The following is a 24,106-nucleotide window of genomic DNA, read 5'->3' as shown; positions in this document are numbered from 1 at the left end:
AACAGTCATTCTCTAAAGTTTTGAAGAATCTCTCATTTTGCTTTGAAACAGGCAAAACAAAGATCATGGAAATTCTTCATGAGTTGTAACATTGCACTGATGCAAAGGAAATGAACGAGTATATCAGTGTGTAAAATGTTCAATCTGGTGAGTCTGACTAGAAAATTGAAAAACACTTTAAGGAAAAGGGACTCAGCGGACCGTGATAACGCAAGCCTGGTGATGTGCAGAGAGGCAGAGCAAGCAGGAAGGGCCCAGGGAGCTTTCCTCCCACCATGGAAGGAAATACCTCCGCCAAGTCACTTCTCTCACAAGCAGAGCTGGCAGTAGCAGGACACACCCCCTCCTTCCCATTGTGTGCAGGAGTTAATTTATAAGTGTCACACTCAGGCTGCACAGCCCATGTCTGATCCTCACCCCACAGCTGCAAAACGAATGGGGATAAGTCCCTTACTCCAGTGTTTGAAATCAATTGAGGAAAGAGAGAAAAGGAACTGGGATTTCTACCTTCACTTGTGGTGTCCCCCACAAGTCCTACTTTCTAAGATTATCAATGACCAACTCCTCAAACAGTCTTGCTCTCCAAAATAGTTCTTGAAAATTCTCTCTAAAATCCTTCCTCAAGGCACTGTACCTCAAGCTTTCTTTCATTAAATCCACTCCCTTTCTATGCAGTTTTCTCCTAGTTTCCTTCTTCAGCAGCAGAGCTGAAAAAGGACTTAAGTTAATGAATGAAAGCTGGGCTACGCACGAGCCTGCTGATTCCCTGTCTTGAACAAAGCCACCAGAGCTCATGACAGGGACTGATACTCTGCTATTTGCTTTTTGCCCCCTCCACACACACCCACACACACCGACGTAGCACACACACGGGTATCTGCAAAATCCTGTGACGACCAGGAGAATAAACCTTTGCTGTGAGTGCTGCTGCATGGTTCCCTGCTCTCTCTCCATGCTCTCTCTCTTCCCTTCTTTATCAGCCGGGATGTTGCACAATCAAACACTGTAGAGGTTACAAGGAAGGCATTTTTTATGCCCTGTTTCAGAAGGTATGAGTGGCCATGACAAGCCTCTAAATGCTGTCCTGTAGGACTGAAGAATAATGGTCTGATCAAAATTTCGTAACCTTAAAATGGGAAAAAATTGTGAGAAATAAATAAGAAAGAAATAAATACATGAGAAAATAACTGAAATTAAATATGGAAATACAAATCCAGTTTTACCCTAAGCAATGCCTGTTCCACAGGCATTTCCCCATGATTTTTAGATCCTTGAAGGGCTATCAGCGTTAAGAGCCGTCTGCAGTTCACTCTGCTCGACACACGCAGCTTGTTTTCCCACTTCTTATGCAATGCTTTTTCAATTTAATTTTGAAACACAGTAGGGAAATTTTTAATGGGGAAAAAGAACTGTTTTCACAAAAGGAAGATTTGGAAATAACTTCATCATCAAGAAAAACAACTCCCACCAAGCCCAGAAATCATGCGGCGATTCCTGTTAGGCAGAGCCATTGTGCATCACTCACAGGTTACAAGAACATGGAACTGTTACCCTTCTGTGACAAAACCAAAGCACAGTGATTTACAGAAACATTAGACGGGTCAAGGAGTTGATCCCCTCCTCTGTTTCTGCAGTGAGACCCGATGGATTTTTTTCTGAAGACCACACAGGGTGCAGTACTCAGAATCTCGTGGCTCATATACATTGTTGTGTTTCAGGTAATTGATAAATGGGTGGCAAATTTCTAGAGCTTCAGCTCTGGACAGAAAAAAAAAATGTTGCTTTGACTTCCACGGTTTTTAAAGCAAACTTCCCAACAGCAACACACTCTGCCTTTAATTCCTAAAAGCTACTTCAGACACATTCTAGTAGATTAGGACATTTCCCGAAAAAAAGACTGAACATTATAAACTTCTCTGAGTAAGACAGCAAATTTGCATCACAATAACCACAAAAAGGAATTAATGACATTATGCAGCTCTAAACTTTATTTTCAATAAAAGATTTCACTCATACATATCAAAAAGTCATGTGGCTAACACCAGAGGCTACCATGAAATGCACCTACAGTTCTGTTAGAGAAACTGTTTCAGTACACAATCTTCACCAAGATTTTATTAAAAAGGTTGTGACTACAGTTAATTTAGGGGGTTTTGTTATTTTGTATTAGAGGTAGACATGGTGTTTATCAGAGTGCAATCAGTTCTGAGAACATCTGTAGTCATTTGTGTCTTAGCAACACCAGTTGCTAGAGTAACCTGCTCCAAAAAAAATTTAAGAATAAAGTATTGGATATTTGAGATTTTTTACTGGGAAAAAAACCAGTTTAAATGATGGTGTTCAATGCTCAGCTGCTCAGTAGGAGCCATTGCTTATAATTAAGTGGATTTATTACACCATTTGCTTTACACAGCATCAGTCCTGCTGGCAGAGGCAGATGGGAGCCCAGAAACACCCGTCTGGAGCAGACACAGGGTCCATCTCACCCAGCCCATGCTGCCCCTGAGAACAGAACCAGCAGATGCCACCAGCAGGACGTGTGTGAGCCTGGCCACCTCCACCAGCTTTCCAAGGGCTTTTTCAGTCCTGGTATAGCAGAACTGGGTGAACAGCTTGGTTTTGGGCAGGCACGTTCCTTGCCTTCAGGATTTTGTGAACCTTGATCACGTTCTCTCTCCAAATCAGGGTCCCAGCTTCTCTTGGTAAGGATCTGCTTCATCCCCTATGGTCACTATTCTGCTCCCTCTTGAGACACAGCAACCACAGTTCCACATCACAGACAAGATGTGGCTGCAACCACAGCTTTAGTACAGAGAAGTAAAATGATGTCTTAGTCTGTTGTCTCCAATACCTTTCCTAACACCACCAACACCACCGACGTTTTGTTTGGCTGCTGCTTACACTGAGCAATCACTGCAGTGACCCATCATACCCTCATGTTCTCCTGGAGTCACAACTGCCCATTCTGAGTTCAGCCTCCTGTAGGAAGGGTTTAGATTGTTTTTCCCTACATGAATTACCCTTAATTTAGGTAAAGCAATCTAAACTGTATTTATGTTCATTACCTTAATTTCTTGTAAATTCATCTACACTGAAGCTCTTCTGTCACTTCTTGATCACTCAGTCTGGTGGTCTCCTTTTGCCTTTGGTATGGCTTTTTACAACTCAAAACTTCAGTAACATGAGTAAACTTCAGAGATTTCACTGGCCATTCATTCCTCCAGATCACCAATGAACATGTTGGACAAACCTAGTCTTAAGCACCAACACCAAGAGTACTGTCTCTTCCCCAGCCTTTGCAGTGACTACTGAGCCCTGTCCTCTGCTCCCTGGACTTGCTCATGGAGTTAGAGGGCTTTTAACTAGGTTTGTCAGGGAAGATCCAACAAGTAGGGGACAGCACAGCTAAGACAAGGTGACAAAAATGCTCAGACAAACCAGTTCTGCTACAGGATGATGGACAGAATAAGGGTAGCCAAGAAAGAAGAATATTGTGGATGTTGAAAACTGAATAAAGCCATCTCTAAACAGCTGAAGAAACCTTGTGATTGTAGACCCCAGTTTAGAGGGACTTTAACCATCCCAACATCCACTGTGAGAGCAACATGGTGGGGGGAACAAAAGTCAGGTTTCTCAATGCGTTGAAGATCATTTTTTTAGGTGGTGAGACAAGGTAAGAGTTCAAGGTCCCAGGAGACATGAAGATGACAAGTGACAAAACCAGCCTGCTCCCAGTTTGTTCAGAAGACTGATCTGATCTGTACGGTGTTGGGGGAGGGGGATTGGAGAAGCAATGGCTGATCCTCAAGGACAGCTTCCCCCAAGCACAAGGGCAGTCCACTCCAACAGGTAGGAAAATGAGCAGATGCAGGAGGACAGTTTGACTGGACAGAGAACTTCTGACTAAGATCAAAAATGAAGAATCTGGGAGTTCAGGCAAAGACTAGGTACCTATGAGGTCTTCACCAGAACTGTTGAAGCATGCAGAGATCAAAATCTTGGCTGGCTCAAATCTGGCTGGGGATCCAAAGTACAAGAAGGACATTAGTGCTCCTGTGAGCACACTGGCAGCAACAGGCCAAGAAAACTGCTGGTCGGATGCTGAGCAGGCAGGCAACCAGTGACCAAGGACACAGGAAGGGCTGAGGCATTCAATGTCTTCCTTGCTTCAGGCTTTACCATCAAGGTCTGCTGAGGCCTCCCAAGTCCTTGTGCCTTACAGCAGAGCTTGGAGGGAGAAAGTGTCACCTCTCAGGACCCCCAGCAAATATACCCCCTCCTAGGGGTTTGGTTACCTGGACTCAGGGCCAAGACGGTACAGCTGGTGACCTTGGGGACAGCTTTTCCAGAAAGCTCTACTGGAGGCATCAGCAAAGGCTTGTCTTTAAGCTGCAGCTCTCCCCTTTGGCCCCCGCCCGAGCTACAGATGTGACTTCCCAGCTTGACCACAAAGCTGCCTCCTGGGGATCCATCTGCCTGACCCTGGGTACCAAGTGACCCTGCTGCTCCCAGACACTAACAACAGCAGAGAAAGATGAAGTTAGAGACTGCCTTAAGAAAACTGGACACACACAACTCTGTAAAACCAAACAGGAGAAGGATCTGCTTCTTATCATTTTAGAAAGGCCGTATCAATCTGGGAGGTGACTTATGACTAGAAAAGGGCAAATGTCACCTTCAAGACAGGAAATAATGGAGAAAGAGGTCAGTCAGACTTGTCTGTCTCCTCCCAGCATCTCAGGGGACTGTGGAGCAAATCCCCACAGAGACCATTCACACACACATGAAGGTCAAGCAAGAGACTGGTAACAAACAAGAGGCAAATGGTGCCTGGCCAATCTGATTGCCCTCTCTGATGAAATTATTTGCTCTGTGGAATAAGGAGCTTCAAATCTTCTGTGTCTCCTTTCAGTAATGCAGAGTCCTTTGGCATGCTTGCAGGCATACTAGGAAGGTATAAACTATGGACAGACTCCTATCCATAGGAAAACAGCCTGGACTGCCAGGTTCAAAGGAGAGATTGAGATTGCAGGTCTACAATCTAACTAGCAGCTGGTAACAAAAAACTACCCACAAGAGATTAGAGTGGACACAGAATTAACATCTTCATCATGACAAGTGCAACAGTACAGAAGGTTCCTTCCAAAAAAAAAGAAATCTGTGGAAAGACCAAACTGGGAGGTGAAGTCCAGAAGTCTGGAAAGCAGAGCTGTAATTCAGATGGACTATGACTTGGGAGAAGAACAAGCTGGCAGGAACCAAGGAAGTTCATTCAACAAGGGCAAGAGTTGTGTGCTGCCCTAGGGATGGGGCAACCCCACAGGACAGGCTGGGAACAAACTGAGAGGCCGCAGCTATGCAGAAAAGAACCTGAAAAGTCCTGGTGGACAAGTACAACATGAGTCAGCTGTGAGTCCTGGCAGCAAGGAAGGCTTGTCTCAAGCTAGACTAAAAAAGGTACTAGAAAAGACACAGTCAGACTCAAGAGACTAGAGAAAGAGGTAACGGTCTCTTACAACAAGGAAAATTCCAGGGCAACATGAAGAAAAATTTATTTACCTTGTGAGAGGTCTGCACTGCAACAGTGTCGCACAGGGGTGATGAAATGTCCACCACTGCACATTTTCAAAACCGCAGTGGGCAAGATCCTGAGCCACCCACCTTCTGTGAGCACCTCGTGAGGTGCCCTGCAGTCCAAATCTCTGCTTCCAGCAGCTTCCATTGATAGAGCACCTCTTCTCCAAGCCTGGGGAAACCTGGCTTCTTTAATACAACTTTGTCAGATGTCTTCTGAAAATCTGATTATACCTGTAGCTTCCATCTACCCATGCACTCACAGAATTCCAGGACATTAACAAGGTGGAATTTCCCTGCACAGAAGCCATACTGACTCTGTACTTTCCAGTAAGCAGTGGTTTTGTCCTTCATAACTGTACCAATCTTATTGCTGTGAAAGTCAGTCATCTGTATGGTGTTCCCTGGATGTCCCCTAAAGCCCACCCTTAGCTCTAACAGTGAGAACAAGGAATTAACTGAGCTTCTCCATTACACCATAGGTGCCCCTTCCACCAGCCTTGACCACTGAGCAGTCCCACATAATCACTACCTGGATTCGTGCTCTTGATGAATTTGGAGAATATATTACTACTGGTTCGAGCCTGCTGTCCAAGGTGCTCTTCAACTTCTTTTTCACCCTTTTTAATTCTCATTTTACATTTTACCTGCCATGGAACATGTTTTCCTGCTCTCACCTGCCACACTTTCCTTTTTTTAAATGCTCATCTCTTCCCCATGATGGCTTTTTAGTTTTCCCATGGAGCCACACAGGGATATTGGAGGGGATACATACACCAATTTGTTTGCTTTCAAACAGTATATCTTGTCTTCTGACACAATTTTTTAAACAGCCTCCAAGTTCCCTGTAGGCTGCTTATTTTCTGGACATATCTGTTCAAGATTTGGGGGATTTTTAAACTACTTGTTTCATTTTTAGGTATTTTGATTTCTTGAAATTGAATATCCATGTGCTGGATTTATTTTGGCTGCTGTCCCTTTCTAATCAGCTATATCTAACTGTACTGTGGTTTCTACAAGCCAACCCAATACTAGCTTAAAGTTCATCGAACCAACTCTTGTTGGTCCTATGAACCACAACACCCCAAAAAGGAACTTCTCTTGAGAGTTTAAACTGGGTTGCTACAGGAAGCAGTCATTTACTGAGTGCATTACTCTCTGCCTCACCTCCTGAGGAGGCAGAGAACTGGTCTTTGTCCAAGCAGCTGGAATCTTCCCCTAGAACTACCCCAAATGTGCAGTTTCTCTGATCTCAGTTAATAGGTTCTGATTGTTGTCACTGCCCTGACCCAGGGGTTGCCAATACAACCCCAGTAATACATTTAAGGTCTAGGATTTCCACACATACAAACCCAATAGTGCTTCTCTTCTCCTGTATCTGTAATGCTGTTCCCATTTATAAACCCCTTCACTCACAGTGGCCCTGTCCCTTCCTGTACAGCAGCATCTCCACAGCCCAGGAAAGCCTCCTTCCATCATCTCCCTGAGACCCTTCTTCCATAGAGACAGCACGACCCTGGGGTTACTCACCATGGTCACCATCAAATAACTGCTATGACTACAATACCTAAAACTAGTTAGTACTATTGCGCCACAAATTACAAACCAAGAACAAACACATCCTATTTGGAATGCAACAACCCCCAAATTTACAATCACGTAAGGTCTCAAACAAAGGCAGATTTAGACGGTAAATGATTCATTTCTTGCTAAAGAAATTCTTTTCTTGCTGAAAGATACATTCATATTTCCTTTCTCTTCCCTGTTTGCATTCCATCTCTTCCCATTTCCTTTTTTTGTCTTTCATGCTATTATTTATTTGAATTATCTAACTGCCAGCTTAGTCATTATGTAACTCTTTATATTTAGCCCACATAAAATATTTACAGTTCAAGAGTACTCAAATATATTAACTTCTAAACACAATGACTCAGTCAATTAACAACCCTCTCCTCCAGAAAACAAAATTATACTTCTAGATAAAAAAACTGTGGTGACATAAGCTTTCAGTCTTCGGAATATCCTCCTTGAAACTACTTCTTTACTATAGAGAAAGAGATTTTCTGCTTCCTGCATTCTTCCAAGTCTTCCAAACACAGAAAAGCAGTCCACTGAGTAACCCAAAATGGATTACTACTTGCTACTACAAGTAGTGAACTTCTAGGTTCATTCAGAAGCAGCACTACCATAGGGTAACCAAATCTTAGAATGGTTTGTCTTGGGGAGACCTTAAAGACCATCTCATTCCACTGTCCTGTCACGGGCAGGGACACCTTCCATTAAACCAAGTTGCTCCAAGCCCCATTCAACCTTGCCTTGGGCACTTCCAGGGATGCAGTAATCCCAAATGTATGTTAACTTCTGCCACATGCACAAAAAATCATTGGAAGGCCCTGAAAGAATGGGACGACACACACCAAAGATACAGAAAAGGAAACATGGCAGGAAAGGTCTGACATTTCTGCACGACATTTTTGCAGCTGTGTTTGAGTGTTCCTGATCACAGGGTGTCTCTCAGACTATTTTACCAGATTCGGCCAAATGGTAACTGCACCTATTGCAAAGAGCAACAAAACAGTCAACAGGGCCTGACAGAGAGCCAAACAAACAAAAAGGGGGGGGTGGGTTTTTTTGAGATGGGGGAGTGTTTTCTTGTTTGGTTGCTTTTTAAACTTACTGTAGTTCCTGACTTACAGCTTTTAAGGAGAAAAGAAAATGAGGAGGTGAGCTCAAGAAAAGCATCAGACTTCAGGGTTCACACAACCATGGGCACATGAAAAGACTCAAACTTTGTGTCTGCACCTTTCCACAGCATATGTTTTACTCTTGTCAACACTTAAAAAGCAAATACAAAAAAGAAGAAAGAAAATGACCTACACTGCTTAAGGCATCATATAAACAGGTCCTCAGACCTTCTGGTATGTGTAACTGTGGTTCCAGGAGAAAACAAACAAGATCATGAAGATATCTTCATTGTTATAAATACATTTTCTTCAGACATTGGCATTGAAAATTAATCCCTAACCAGATAACAAATAAATCCCAGCAAAACCAGTGCTGTGTGTCCTGGAGTGCCTGCTGACTGCAGAAAATCTGGAGCGTAAGATGAATGCAGGCAGAAGAACAACCTGGTCACTGCTTTCCTAACAGGTCTGTGATTAGTTGAGCTGTGGCCAGCAATAAAATTGTGTGTTTTCATTTCAGCTGACACTAGTTGCAAGGTGAATCACATTATGTAAACTCCTGCAGTGGTAATCAGTGTGTTTAACTCGACACTCCATGAACTTAACAACCAGGTTTTTTGACAACTGGGACAAGAAAGGAATGCAGAACAAATCACTTCCACAGCCCTCAGGGCTGTCACCTGTGACCAAGGGCCCATCCCCAGGGGGCTCTGGGCCGGTGAGGAACAGACTGAAGTTTGGGCAGAACCAGAGGGTGACATACGCCTTCAAGCTGAACAACAGCACAAGGAATGAGTGTCTTCTTGCTCACCATGCAGACCAGGAAACCTTTGGGAAAGAACAGCTCACAGCATTTTCTGCTGCCTTTTAGCTCCAAAATCTGTCAATATCAAGACCTTTCCCAAAGGGCTGTCATCTCTGACTTAGGCCTAGTCTGCCAAACACTAGTCTGCTTTTTACTTCCCTCATTGGAGAAAGAAGCTGCATGACATACACTGGACTCTGCCAGTAGTTCAGCAAGAATTAACACTCTCAGTAAAGACCAATTGTATTTGGTTTTTTATAACCTCAGCCACAAAAAAGTAATTTCATTCATAAGACAAACTCACATGACAACTTGGTGCTGGTTTTTATTCAGCATAATTCTTTAGGTGTTGGATGGCTATCACACAGATTAATAATTCACTGAATTACTAGAATTACTTTTGCTACCTTGTAAACTGCCTCCAGCAGTGCTACCATTGACTCATGGGGACTTTCAGGCTTTCCTCAGGTCAGGTAAGAGTGAGTATTTCATAACTTCTTTTATTTTTTAAGGCTTGGCATGTGAGCGAACTACTGGATAAGAAAAAAAAAGACAACAAAACAAAACCAAACAAACAAACAAAAACAACCCTACAAAACAACCAAACAACCAAACCCCCGCACGCCCACACATACCACAAAAAAAGTAGAAAAACAAAAATTAAATCTCATGTGTTTTTGTACTTCTCCAGAATAACAGCCAAGCTAATGAAGAAAAAGAGGGCCCTCGTAATTTTTTAATCCCTTTATCTTCTAGAAAGGCCAGCTCCCCTTCCTATACCCCAAAAGTTCTGGATCAACAGGAAATGGGGATTTAAAACACACAGAATAGTCAAGGCAACAGCTTCTGAAATTTCAAGAGCTATTTTAAACGTATGGAACAAAGAACAGATATATTGTAAACGGGACCAGACTTGTATGTGACATTTCAAAGCCCTGAACCAACAGAGTTGTATTCTGTGACAGTGTTCTCCCCAATAGGTAGATGAGAACAATTATGCCTTTACCAAAAGAGCAGCATGAGGGAATCTGAAGAACAGAAACTCACGTTTTCTACCCAGAATACTTCCAAGTGGTTTTGAAAACAGCTGCTACGTTCTTTTCTGCTCTGAAGAATAATTAATCACCTGCTTTTTAAAGTGAACTTGGTCCTGAATATGCATTCTTCTACCCCAATCATCTAAAATTGGTCATATTTAAGGAAGAATTTCTCAAGCTCTTTCAAACAGAATAGGAAAAAAAAACTGTCACAGAAAAGACATTAGTATGAGACTGATAAGTAAAATCTCAGAAATTGAATTACACATGATAGGACAATCTGTACAGAAATAGAAACCATCACCGAAGGTTTAAAGCTGCCACATGCTTTAAGTGATGTTCCAGCTGATGACCCTAAGAGAAACAGCACTGTCAGTATTCAAACACAAACACACATTTCAAGACACAGAATGAAGCTCCTGGGATGCAAGAATAGCTCCATGGTCAAGTCTCAACTCAGGAGAGACCCATGTTCTGCAGAACTGAACTGTTCCATCACCTCTGAAATTAAGCTAGCCACACCCTTAACCCAAACAGAAGTTTATTTAAGAGATGGAAAGAGCTCCTAGTCAGCTCCATCTCAATCCTAGATTATTTTTTGAAATACAAGGCTTGTTTTCCAGTAGGCTTGTTCAGTTACAGGACTGAGTGGTGACAACCTGGAAAAGACAGGGCAGCGACTGGTGTGAATCACAGTGACACCATACCCTGAAGAGGCCCTGCTGTCACAGCACCCTCCTGAACATCAGGCTACATAAGGCATCAGGAGGAGATCTGAGCCTCTGTAGCACCACCTTCACTGACACTTTGGAGGTGGCTGCAAGGATAAAGGATTTGAAGTTACTCCCCTCAGGTATCCAAGTGACCTAAATCCCAGAATCACTGCTAGAGAGGGCCACCAGAGAACACTGTAGAAGAGATGCTGATTTGCTGCCCTTTAACCAAATAAAGGAAAAAAATTCCAGACAAATTAGGATGAAAGAAAGAGAATAAATTATAGGTCAGACGAAGCAAGAAAAAGCTGAAAAAGACCTTCCTGACTAACCAGTGAGTGCCACTGGTCATAGCATAGGGGACAAAACCACTCTGGAGCTCCTGCAAGATGCTCTCTGGAGGTGGGTGGTCTGTAGATGCTGCTTGGTGCAAGGATATTTGTTAAGTCCTGTCACAATTCCATTTCAGGCTCAGAAGTTTCCGCACATCTCCATTCTGACAGCTCCTTTTCCAACCACAGGGTTTTGCAGACCCAATGCAAGTTTTATCAAACATCCATTTTCTAAGAGCAGCTTTCAGGGAAAACAGAGAAGAGATATGTGGGGAGAGAAAAAAATAATCCTACCCCTGCTAACTGAGAGTCCAGGCATGGAGTTACTCCTGTCCCAGAGACATACTATCTGCCTTCAGTGCCTCCATGTACAGCATGACTTGCACACAGGAACACATTACTTGCCCGACTTTTCATTCAATAAAATATTTCAGTATATTTTATCTAGTTTTATGTTTAGCCATCTATAACCACCCTTCAGTACACAGACCTTAAAAATGGTAGGTTAATCTGCAGCAGAGGGGCTCAAACCCATTCACACAACACAAGCAAACCCATTTATAAAGTGTCTTCTGACATATTCAACTCAAAATTCATCCAACATCTGGATATTTACATGGGCAAAGTTTTGAGAAGTTACAAATCCTTCCAAAGTCACCAATAACTCAGGAATTACTACATCTATTGCATACATCTGTGACAGCTTTTAATCCAAATGATTGAAAAGCAACAATTTTTCTATCACACCTGTTGCACAACCCAACAATACACAGTCACCCAGGTGCTGTAACTGCTGCTGAGGCTGCAGGAAGAGCTGAGAGGAATACAAAAGCTGCAGGCAGGCACTGTGCAGGAATTGCAATGGCTTGGAAACTGCAAGGACTTCAAGCTTCAGTGACCTTTCAAACACAGAGCAGGGAGACGGTACCTGCAGGTACCCTTGAGGCGCAAAAACTGGATAGCAAAGTGTGCAAGTAAAAAGGATTGCACCATGAGGTGAAAAGGAAAATCCCCAAACAGAGTAGGTTCAGTCCAACAGGTCTGTAGGTTGAGGAAACCACTATCTTCATGCTTTTTTAAGGGTAGCTTATTATGAAACCAGTGACCTGAGGCACGTGAATTGTGATTCTCAACAAACTCTATCTTATTCAGCTTCAGGAGTTTAAGATAATCCACAACAGACAAAACTGAAGGAAAACAAACAAGTGGTAGATAATGATAATCATAAAAATCTTATCTTAATCAGTATCTTGACTTTTAATTATCAGTTGGAGGTTACCACACTACAGATTGAGTGCATCACAGAAGCAGAGCTAGCTCCATACTGAAAGCCAAGTCCATCACGACTCTTTTGTACGATGCTCCATCAGAATTGCTACAGCTACGTTCCATGAAGGACTACCTCTAGTCTGCAAAACCATTCGGCCACAACGTGCAGTATAGCAACCAAACTAACAAGGCATTCTGTGCTGGAGCTGGCTGCACACAAAAGCTCCAGCAACTCTGCACAGCATTCCCAGAACCAGGAGCATCCAGCAGAGCCGATGTGGATCCAACCTCACTTGCGAAGCCCAACTGACCATGGCACTGCCCAACCCAAACATCCTCTTGGGCTCACCCGCATAGCGCGAGCGGCTGAACCCACCCCAGGGCGGTGCGGGTGAGCCGTGCCCGGTGAGGCCGCCCCGGGAGCCCTGGGCACGTCCCGGGGCCGGCCGATCCCCGGCCCCCTACGGCCGCTCCTCCGCGCCCGAGCGAGCCCCGGCAGCCGGGCAGTGCCCCCCGCCCCTCCCGCCCGTCTCCGGGCATACCCCGCCGGGCTCGGGGGCGACGAGCCCGCGGTCCAGCCCCGCGCCACCGGCCCTGCCCCGGCCCCTCGGGCCGCGCTCCGCCGGGGCAGGGGCACAGACCGAGCACACGCGTCGGCCCCGCCGCCCGCGCCTCCGCGGCCGAGCGGCCCCGGCCCGCCGGTCCCGGCCCGAGCCGGGGAGCAGCACCGGGGGCTGCACGCCCGGGGGCCGGGCCGGCCCTTACCGAGAGGTGGCTCCGGAGCCGGGCCCGGGGCCCGCAGCGGACATGGCAGCGGGGCCCGCGCTCCCGCCCGCGCAGGAACAGTGCGCGGCGCCGGCAGTGGCGTCACCGCCCGGGCGGGGCCCTGTCGGGGCCGTCGCTGCGGCCCCAGGACCGACCCAGGGCTGGGGCTTTCCCGGGGTGTTTGAGTGTGGAGGGTTCATCCCGTCCGGGTACCCCCGAAGCTGTTCCATCACCGCCTTCCTCGGCCGGGCAGGAGAGAGAAAACAGAACGAAAGGCTCGTGGGGCGAGAGCAGGGCAGGAGAGATTCCTCACCCGGCACCGGCACGGGCCAACAAGACCCGGCTGGGGGAATCGGTTTAATTTATCGCCAGAGAAATTAAGAGTAGGGTAATGAGAAATGAAACCAAATCCTAAAACATCTCCCTGCCTCCCGGACTCAGCTGTATTCCCGATTCTCTCCCTCCTGCCCCGGGAGGTGCAGGGTCAGTCCATCACACGCTGTCCCCGCCACTCCTTCCCGCTCCGGGACAGGACTCCTCACACTGTCCCCTCCCCAGCGCGGGTCCTTCCCACGGGCTCAGTCCTTCAGGAACAGGAGCTCCAGTCTGGGTCCTCCACGGCGCCTCAAGTCCTGCCAGCGAACCTGCTCCGGCGTTGTCACCGCTTCCTTTGGGCATCCCCTGCTCCGTGGGGCTCCTCCCGGGCTGCGGGGGGATCTCTGCACCCCCACTGACCTCCGCGGGCAGCTGTGCCTGCCCCAGCACATGAAGCATCTCAGCACCTCCTCCCCTCCTTCCCCACTGGTGTTGGGCTCTGGAGGGCTCTCACACACTCTCGCTCCTCTTTGACTGCCAATTGCTTCTGTGCAAGAACTGTTTTTCCTTCTTCATTATCAACTATTAATTATTAACTGTTTTTCCTTCTTATTATGGCTGCTCCCACCATCACTGATGGGCTCAGTGTGGGCCAGCAGTGGGTTCCACCTTGGAGCCTGGTGACTTTGGCCTCACTGGACACAGGGAAAGCTCCTGGCAGCTTCTTACAGAAGCCACCCCAGCAGCCTCCCCTCCACCTCCCCCCTACCACAACCTGGCCGTGCAAGCCTAACACATAAAAATAGTTTGTCACATCACTGCCACACAATGGGGTGTGTCTATAAATTTCTCGTGCAGGTCAGAGCGTTCAGGAGGTTTTGTCTGGTTTCATTTTGGAGAGCTCTAGCAGGTTTTTCAGAAGTTGTTTCCTCTCTGAAATAATTTCTTTCCCCTTTTAGCAGGTAAAAACTTGCTGAGCCTTTAATTTCACCTCTCCCAAGAGTTCATGTGGTGATTTAAAAAAAAAAAAAACAAACACAAAAAATGTCACATTGAAGCTGTGTCAGTGTGGTACCAAGGCTTTTCCCTCAAGTATAAATACAGAAAGATGAGAAGGTGGGAAAAAGTTAAGGGGCAAAACACTTGAGGAACACACTTTATTTAAAAGAACTTTTGAGGATCCATTTAATTGCAAAGTAGAGCAGAGTAATGCAACATTGCGGTAGAACCATGAAAGTAATTCCAGGAACAGAAGTAGCAGCTCAGCCTGGTTTTTAGAAGCACATTGTTACTGATTAATTACTACAACATCTCGTCCTGAAGTGACCTCTGGGCTTTTCCCTCCCTTTACCCTTTTCCTTAGATGCAAGTCTTCATTGGTTCCCCAGCCCACACTGCCCTGGTGTGAAGTAAAGCCCGTAGGTACCCACAGTGAGGAGCTAAACTGTAAATTCTGCTGCAAACTTTCCAAGAATCCAAAGAAGATCATGCATTTGGTCTCCACGCAAAATTCCTTTCCGTTTCCTCCAAGAGTGGCAATTCCATCGGTTCAGTGCTTTAAGGTCTGTGAAATGAGAGCTCCACTATGGCATAGGGACCAAGGGGGACAATGGAGAGGTCCCCTCATCTGACACCCACAGAGCTCCTCAGCCAGAACGTGCCAACAGAGCAAGGCAGAAAGGGAGGCAGATTCCTCCAGCAAGTCAGACTTAGGCTTTTAAATTACAAAAGTTGCTTCCTTGCTGTGTTCTCTGGCTCTGCAGATTCAGGGCACATCTCTGAACATTGTTGAGGGACAGGACGAGGTGCTGGCAGTTGTTTGTTATGGGTGGCCATTACTGGAGCAGAGCCCAGAACTATGAGGGAGATGCATTCTCATTGTGATCAGACTCTTTCCTTTGTCTGGCACTGGGCCTGGAATGCAGGGTGTCCCTTGCAATGGCCTTTTAGAAAAATAAACATATTAGTTCTTTTGCTCATTCACACAAGAAAGGACAAAATCTGCCTGACAAGCTCCAAAGGATATGACTGAAGGACCCATATCTCCACTGAATAAAAGCAAAGCAGTACAACATTGGTCCTGTCTTTGGAAAGACTTGAGCTTACCTTTGCCGTGCTCGGGTGGGTGTGGGAAGGCCACTGTCAAGCACAGGAAGAATTGGTGTCACAGGTCAGATACACCCTTCCTGTCATCAACAGACTAAGTAGTTTAGGGAACCAAAAACTGTTGTGAAAACAAGCAAGTTCCCTTCCCTGCCCAATTTCCTGTGCTAGATTGAGCAATTTGGGTCAGAAAAGGAATCCCAAGTGTCTCATGACTGGTAACAGAACTCAGCACTCGTGGAAAACCACTTTGCCCTGGGCCCCAATGGACTGCAGCCAGCCCTGGGTGAGGGGTCTCCAGTGCTGTTGGAGCCTGTGAATTATGTGTCTGTCAAGTGTCCTGTACCACTGCTCAGCACTGATTTATCAGAAAGTGGCCATGACCTGATGTAAAACCTCACTTGCTGTAGGAAATCAAGAACTAGCCAGCTTCATTTCTTTGGAGCAGAACTGGAAGGGCTGGGGGAAGGAATAATGTAATGGCTACAACCCTAACTTAAATAAATAAGCACAAAGATACTAATGCATTTTAAGATTTTTTTTTTCTTATCGTAATGCCCATGCTGACAGTAACCTTTGGTTATTTGGAGTCTCCTAAGCGAGACTGTGTGTCTACAGACACTGCAGTCAGTCAAGAATTAGTAAACTGAGTGCACGAGACCACTGGCTGGCCAGTTCTGCTGTCACACAAGAAGCCAGGGCAGACCACAGTGCCCTTTGGCACTAATGCTGATCTGTGGGGGGGTGCTGAGGCACTGCCAATTTCTCTTCCTTCCCTTCCCAACTTGACTGACTCAAGATCTGGAAGCAAAGGTTCATAATAGCTACTCCCAGATATCTCTAAAGTTTGGATCCCAGCAGACGATGTGAGTTGGTAAGAAGGGATCAGAGGTGCAGATTTCCTCTGACAGCATTTGAGGAACTCCATGGACTAGTCTCTTCCAGCCACTCAAGAGCTTCTTCAGCTCAGACTCTCTTTGTAGGACCATGTAAGCTGCTTAGAAAAGTCACCCGATGACACTCAAAGCTCAACCTGTTCTTCCAGGTGTTTTAGAAGTCCCTTACAGCTCTGATACTGGATCCATCGTGAGGGCTGGGCAGGCAGAAGAGCAGGGATGGTTCTGTCTGGACAATGGATAATTCTGATGCACTCGGCTTCTAGCTGCTCACTGCAGAGCTCAGTGACACGTTTCTTTTATGTAAAAGCAGATTGACTGTGCTGTTCTCAGCACCCATGAGAACACCAGCCCAGATAGAAGGTGCTTTCCTGCCAGATAACCACAGGTTCCAGTTCTGCCAGCTGCGTGTGTATAGAAGAAATGAGCATCCATTCTTCAGTCTAATGGGAAAAAAAATATGTAAAATCCTCATCTTTTGTTTTGTCCCTTGGTGCCTCTTCCTGAGAAAAGATGAGTGACCAATTCACACCTCTCCATCTGCAATCAAAACAGGCTGAGTGGTTCTAACAGATCCTAATGGCATCCTCTTGGTGAATGGTGCCCTCAATCACCGTGTCCGTGGTTTGTCTGGAGCACTTGCGACTCCCTTTCATGCTTTTCAGGTTTTCTGAAAGATGCTTCTGGAACTTCTTGGTGAGGAAGCAGTAGATGATCGGATCCAACACACAGTTTGTACTCAAGAGGCACAAAGTCACCTGGTGAGCATCATTGAGCTGTTGGCGCAGCTGGCAGTTTTCCTTCTTCCACTGCTCCAGAACAGTCAGGGTCCAGGGCAGGTCCACGATGTGATGGGGCACAAAGCTTATGATAAACACAGCCAGCACTGTGCACACCATCCAGAGGGCCCTTTGCTTGACATGAGCGCTCTTTCGTGGATGCACCGACTTGGAGAACAGGGTCCTGATAATGACAATGTTCCAGCCCAGTATAAAAAGGAAAATGATATAGAAGAGGACGCAGATGATGACGTGAATCGTGAGAACAGCTGAAACCCCACTAGAAGTGTCATAGCGCTCAAAGCACCGGGTGAAATTCTTCGAGTTGATCTCCTCTTGATTAGTATTATTGTCAAAAAGGTAATACAAAGAGCTACCCACTATTATGATCCAGATAGCTGCTGATAGGTAGATACCCCTTCTCTGTGTGGTCAGCTGGGAAGCTTTAATAGGATTAGTCACAGCTTGGTAACGATTGTATGTGATGACCATCAGAAAGGCAACAGAAGAGTAAGTGTTAACAAAAAATAAACAGCCAGCCACATTGCAGAGGAACTCAGGCATGATCCAGTCTCCACGGTGGTGGTAGTAAACAATCCACATTGGCATCGTGACCAAGAAAAGCAAGTCAGCTACTGTCAGGTTTATCATGAATATTTTGATTTCATTGAGTTTCTTGGTAGGGTAAATATGGCTGAAAATCCAGAGAACGTAGCAGTTGGCAACAAAGCCCAGAATGAAAATGATGCTGTAGAAAACAGTGAAGAGGTTGTAGCGAAACTCAGAGTCTATGTGGCACAAAATGAAGGAGTCAGCACTGCCTTCCACACCACCTTTGCCCTTTCCAGACATTGTAGTGCTGTGTGGGCACGTCTGAAGCACAGTTTCCTGCTATAGCTTTTCTTCTTACCTAAAAATAGAAGGCATAAAACAAGTTGATTGTTTGGCATCATTGCTAAGCCAACCCCTACCTTCAATTTTAAGTTGTCTGTGACCACAGGAGTTCTGCTGATGCCTTGGTTCCAGCCACAGACACCTGTCCTGTCCCCTTGGTCCTCTCTTTATCCCATTTCTACACCATGTGAGCCTCTGTGTCTTCATCCAGCATTGTTTGCTGCAGTGAGATCTCAGGTCACTCACCTCTAATCTCAAAAGACTTTTTTGCATGAGTTCTTAGATCAAATCATCTGTTACTCTGTTTTGTCTCAAGCTTCCTAATCTTTTACTATAGTCAAACGTTTTCTGTGACATCCTATCCCTGTGTCCCATTCTCCCCACACCTCCCCTCCGCCCTGCCATGGTTCTTGATACTTTTTAGCTTGTTTATTTTAAACTAGAAATTTCAGACATGAAACAATATCTGGTAAAAATATCTCATAGAATGCCAGAATATTTAGAGTTGGAAAAGACCTCTGGAGTTCATCTGGTCCAACCCCTGCTAAAGCAGGTTGCCCCAGAGCAGGTTGTGCAGGATGGTGTCCAGATGGAGTTTGAATATCTCCAGGGAAGGAGAATCCACAGCCTCTCTGGGCAGCCTGTTCCAGGGCTCTGACACCCTCACAGCTGTGAAGTTTTCTCATATTCCTGTGTTTCAGTTTGTGCCCTGTGTCCATGTGCTATCACTGGGCACCACTGAAAAAAGTCTGGCCCTGTTCTCATGACACCCTCCCTTCAGATACTGATACACATTGATGAGGTCCCCTCTCAGTCATCTCTTGTCAAGGCTGAACAGCATCAGCTCTCTCATCCTCTGCTGGACCCTTTCCAGGAACTCCATGTCTCTCTTGAGGAGTCCAGTTCTGGACTGAGGAGCCCAGAACAGGACACAGCACTCCAGATGTGGCCTCACTAGGGCTGAGTAGAGGGCAGGATCACCTCCCTCAACCCGCTGGCTACACTCTTCCTCATGCACCCCAGGACATCATTGGCCTTCCTGGCCATGAGGCACACTGCTGGCTCCTGGGAGTCCACCAGGACCCCCAGGTCTTTCTCTCAGAGCTGCTGTCCAGCAGATCATCCCCAGCAGGTACTGTTACATGGGGTTATTCCTCCCCAAGCACAGGACCCTGCACTTGCCACTGTTGAACTTCATTAGGTTCCTCTCCAGCCTGCCCAGGTCTGGCTAAATGGCAGCCCAGGGCTGCCCACTCGTCCCAGCTCTGTGTCCTCAGCAAACGTGCTGGGTGTAGGGCAGTTTCCAGTCCCCCTGTTTGTTGTTTTCTGACGTTTTCCTGCTCACACTTGTTTCTTTCCTCAGCTTCAGGCACTGCAGGCACCCGACATCCCCTTCATAGGCCACCAGACCTCTCAGTTGTTGTAGTCAGTGAGTGACGTAAAAGATGAGTCCCTGATCCTAACAGGTATGTTTTGTGGTACATTGTCAATTCTAACCTTAGGATATCACACTTAAAATCTTGGCTGTTTTCTATCATCATTTTGAATTCAAGTTGTCATCAAACCTGGCTCCCTTCCCCAGTCCCGTTTCTTCATCAGATGCCAGGGGCAGCAGCAGCAATTCTGCACTTCCATGTAAGGCTGCTGGCAAACACTGTCCCTAAAGAGACACCTTCAGGGTTTTGATATTACTAGTCCCCATCTCAGTGGTGATTTCTTCACATCTTGCCTACAGTTTGGGCACATCAGTCAGTCCATCTCTGGAAGTGTCCAAGGCCTGGTTGGACGGGCCTTGAAGCAACCTGGTCTAGTGGAAGATGTCCCTGCCCACGGCAGGGGTGGAATGAGATGAGCTTTAAGGTCCCTTCCAACTCAAACTGTTCTGTGATTCTATGATGCTGTATCAAATTTCTGCATCCTCAGTCACGAAATTACAAAATCACAGAATATGCTGAGTTGGAAGGGACTCTCAATACTGTACATGTTCCTGTATCAGTTTTACGTGAATCCCATCTAATCCCTTGTATACTTCAACCTGCTGCTTCTACCATCTGGAGGACACACAACCTGTTCCTGACTCCAGCACCCTGTGTGATGCTGAGCAGGTGCTTGACTCTCCATGACATGATCCTGCAGAACTGCTTGTTTTTCTCTCTCTGTCTCTTCATGGCAAGACAAGTGGCCACTGCAGGGAGAGCAGTGGGAGACACCCAGTGAGGCTGGGGCTGAATCTGCTGAGGTTTTAACCGAATTTGCAGAACACGGTGGTTTTCCTTGAGAGTGAGTAAACTCTACCACCAGTCACAAAGCCTAAACTGGTGTGACTTATGCTGGGAGTGCTGGGTGCTGCTCATTGCACTGGGCTCGCCTCAACTCCACCAGCCCCATGGACAACAGGCTTTTCTCCAAAGACTTGCTGCTCCTGAACAGGCACCCTCCTGTCTCAGAACTTTGTGGATCCTCCCCAGCAGCAGACGGTCCCAGGAACTCCCATCCCACCCTCTGTGGGCAAAGTCCCCCTGTATGCTCATGTGCTGTTGTTCCTCATTTACACATTCGGACTTTTGCAATTTTCCGCTGAAAATGGGGAAGTCAGTTGAAGCTTGAGCTCACTCTCCCTTTCTCCAGAAAACTGCAAGCCCTTGGTACTGCTCTCCAGGCGTTGGGAGAGGAAGGCAGCAGTCATCTTCCTGAGGGGTCTGTCCCTCCTCACTCCTCACAGGTCCCCTAAGGACGTGACAACTACAGGCTTGGACCTTCCCAGACGGCTGCATGCTGGGCAGCACTGGGGGCTGAGTGTCCTTAAACTCAATCTTCCAGCCATTGTCCATGGGAATTGGCAAGCAGCCGTGGCCATACTGGTAGTTGGCCTCAGGTGACTCATGTATTTGTCCTTGCTCACCTCAGTCTCTGCCACCCTGCTGAGAACTCTCTGCTCTCTAAAGGGCAGTAGAGGATTCAGGTGGTGGTGGCCAGGAGGATGGTCTGGGCTGTGACACCTCAGGGTGTTCGCAGTCTGGCACATCCCTGGGGAGTAACATGTCACTCACTGCTGCCCTGTGGAGGGGATCCAGAGCAGGCAGAGGCCCACAGTCTGTCCTGCGTTCTCCTTGGGTTCATGCAGGACACAAGGCAAGTCCTCTGGTCATCTCAGGGATCATTTTGCACACCCTTATCTATGCATGAGAAGTGTTAATTGTCACAACACGGCCTTGTATCAATGTCTGAGTCTCAGTCCAGCTCTGCCACCCTCTGAGGCACCAGGTCCAGTGAGGGCACGTGCCAGGTGGGAGGATTTGCATCTCAGCTCAAGAGGGCACCGGGCAAATACGGACATTGAGGGAAGCAGTGAGACTGTGCAGGGGCAAGAGAAACTAGTGGGGAGTGTTATGTTTGCTATGCTAGTCTGACATTAGAAAAAAACTCCAAGAAGTTCTAATTATCTAAGATCATTAGAGAACTCCTTTTTTTTTTTTTTTTTTTCCCCAAATCTGCATCATAAACCCACTGCTGTGACTATCTGCAACATCAGCAGAATAGTTCTGGTGCTTTGGGGTGGGATCTTTGCAATGGAAGGTGCTCTATTGCAGTGGCACCAGACCTGAGTATAGAAGAAGTGGGGAAAAACCCCATGCTTCTCTCTAGCAGGATTCATGAGGAGGAGAGGAGTGTTCACATCCAATAGGTGGGCACAGCTGCTGTTCACAAAGTCCCTTCAGACAGTGCCCCGGGGCACTACCCACCCACCCATTTCTGATGTTGCACAATGGCAGGGCAGCCTCCAAACTTTGCCCAGGAACCCTGGTGAACTTTACTGGTGGGATCTCCAGGCTGCCCACCAGCTGCCAGGTTTAGCACAGGGTGGAAGGGAGAGAGAACCTGCACGTCCCCTCCATGGCACAGCCCTGCATTGAAGGTGGGCTTGAGCCACAGGGCTGCACTCTGACCTGGAGAGGTGAGTGTGGTGACGTGCTCTATGACTGCTTCCAGTCTGCTGAAATCTCTGGCAAAGGCACTGCCATCTGGCCCCAGTAGCATCTGGTAGAGCTCATCTGTCTTTGCATTAGCAGGCTGTGCTGTGCCAATGCCAGGGAATCACAAGAGAGGTGTTCTTCCCTTCTCATGATCCAAGCGAGGTGTCGTACCAAGCACAGCTAGAAGGGAACATGGCATCATTCCCCACCAAATTTACTCAATGCCCACTTCCCTCTTCAGGCTGAGGAACCTGAGCTCATGTCTCCCATATACCTGTGAATGCCCTGAGCCCTGGGCTCTGGAACACTGTGCAGGGGCTCTCACTCAGCCTATCCTGTTGAAGCAGTTCCCTTTCTCTGAAGCACATTTGTACCCTCTGTGCCAGTGGAAGGGCGAGCAGGCACCACGGGCAGGGTGTAGGCTGTGGCTCGTGTCCTCTGCTGCCCCATGATCAAAGCCCCTGACACCTCCAGCCCAAGCCACTGCCTTGCCCACAGTGCACCAGCCAGTAACCCCAGGTGGGCTGTACCATCAGCTCTACTGATGCAGGCCAGGAGATGGAAGGAACCAGCTGCACAGCAGAGCATGGCTGGGGCAACCGCCAGCCCTGCTCCCAGTCTACAGACTCTCCCATGGACCATACTCTCCCAGTAAATATTTACTGGCTCATGGCTGCAAGCAAGCTATGCCATCAGCAAAAGTATATCCCAGAGGAATAGTACTAATAAGGTATATTTTCTGCTTACCACGGTTGAAAAGATTCAGCACAATATGTCCATCTGCAGCCTGAGTAGTGGTGGGTGTTTCACTGAGGATGCTCCGTCTCCCAGGGGTTATTTTCCCTGCCCTGGGGCTGGACACTCACCACACAGGCAGCTCTCAAGAACAGGACACCGGAATGCAAGCAACTGCAGCATGACTGCAGAGTCACTAGAGAAGAGGAAATGTGTGACATCAGCTCAAAGGAAATGAGAAATAAAATAACTCTAGAGGAAAGGCAACTAACCACAGCAGAGGTCTGGAGAGTCCTTAAGGCTTTTTCCTTAGAGTATCTCTGGTTATGAAAGAGGGCAAAGTTGTGATTTTCCTCTAAAGGCAGAATAGGAATCTACTCTGTGTCCCTGGTTAGATTTGGGATTAGACAGCATTTGACCGTCGTCCTTCCAAACAGATGAATGCCAGAAGAGCTTTCACTTAATAACTTCCAGGAAAGGAAGAGAAAGGAGACTCATATATCCCATGGACAGACTCATTTCCCAGCAGTCTCTGTCACAATTGTGTTGGGGCTACTCAGACCCAGAGACTTCAGCCATCACAAGCCTCCTTTTATCTCAGGGGCTTTCAGCAGACACTGGGACACCACAGCTGGGCAGATCCTCATCTGTCCCATACACTTGCATCATGGTCACCATTACATGTAGCAGCCTGGAGCTCACTCAGCGTGGAGGTGCAGTTGGTGGGGTGCTCAGGGTGCACCAGTGACAAGCAAAGCTGCACCTGTGTCCCAGCCAAGCCATAAATCCCAGGCTGTAGCTCCCTTGGGGATGGTTAACCTGCCCTCCAGGCAGACAGTGCTCTTGTACCTGCACACAGCACAGATGTGAGCTCAGAGCAAAAACCTCACACCTGACACACCCACAGGAACCAGAGCCCAGACTCTGGTGCCCGGGGTCGCTGTGGAACACACCCCAACAGAGCCACAGAGCCACAGAGTCCATCACCAGCACAGGGGTGTCCGAGTCTGCCACAAGGCTGCTGAGGAAGGGCATGGGCCCAAGCAGAGGCAGAAGAGGCCAGTCCACACAGGAGCTCCTCTGGGAAGGTTGGGAAGAGCTCCCCTGGCTCTTCTCAGGAAACACCAGCTATGGCAAACATCCCACAGAAGGCCCTGGCCACGTCCATGCTGGGAGGACACCAGAGACCCCTGTGGTGTGGGTCTCCTGGGAGCCTCAGGGATAGGCTGAG

At 47.2% G+C, this 24,106-nt stretch overlaps 2 protein-coding genes across 6 annotated transcripts in view; both read right to left on the bottom strand.

Annotated features, from left to right (window-relative positions):
* EYA3 (EYA transcriptional coactivator and phosphatase 3) overlaps positions 1–13,258 on the bottom strand; it is a 55,762-nt gene extending 42,504 nt beyond the window's left edge. For all 3 annotated transcript variants that reach the window (XM_027666498.1, XM_027666496.1, XM_027666500.1), the window contains exon 1: positions 13,180–13,258. The gene's annotated coding sequence lies outside the window, so the exon portion shown is untranslated. The remainder of the gene's footprint in view (positions 1–13,179) is intronic.
* Positions 13,259–14,637: 1,379 nt separating this feature from the next.
* On the bottom strand, positions 14,638–24,106 carry PTAFR (platelet activating factor receptor). Of its 3 annotated transcripts, none has more exons than XM_027666530.1 (3): positions 23,829–24,106; positions 22,888–23,071; positions 14,638–18,182 (listed from the first exon to the last, which is right to left on the bottom strand). In XM_027666530.1, the coding sequence occupies exon 3, from the start codon at positions 18,122–18,124 to the stop codon at positions 17,060–17,062; it is 1,065 nt and encodes a 354-aa protein (XP_027522331.1). In that variant the 5' UTR covers positions 18,125–18,182; positions 22,888–23,071; positions 23,829–24,106; the 3' UTR covers positions 14,638–17,059. The 3 variants fall into 3 exon arrangements, with proteins under 3 accessions (XP_027522331.1, XP_027522333.1, XP_027522332.1); XM_027666532.1 differs by having other exon boundaries at positions 23,863–24,106; XM_027666531.1 differs by lacking the exon at positions 23,829–24,106 and adding an exon at positions 23,725–23,794.

Source organism: Corapipo altera, unplaced genomic scaffold (assembly GCF_003945725.1).
Source record: "Corapipo altera isolate COAL_440 unplaced genomic scaffold, ASM394572v1 92, whole genome shotgun sequence".
NCBI lineage: Eukaryota > Metazoa > Chordata > Aves > Passeriformes > Pipridae > Corapipo > Corapipo altera.
The sequence above is the reverse complement of the archived record's forward strand: the minus strand, read 5'-3'. Positions and strand labels throughout refer to the sequence as shown.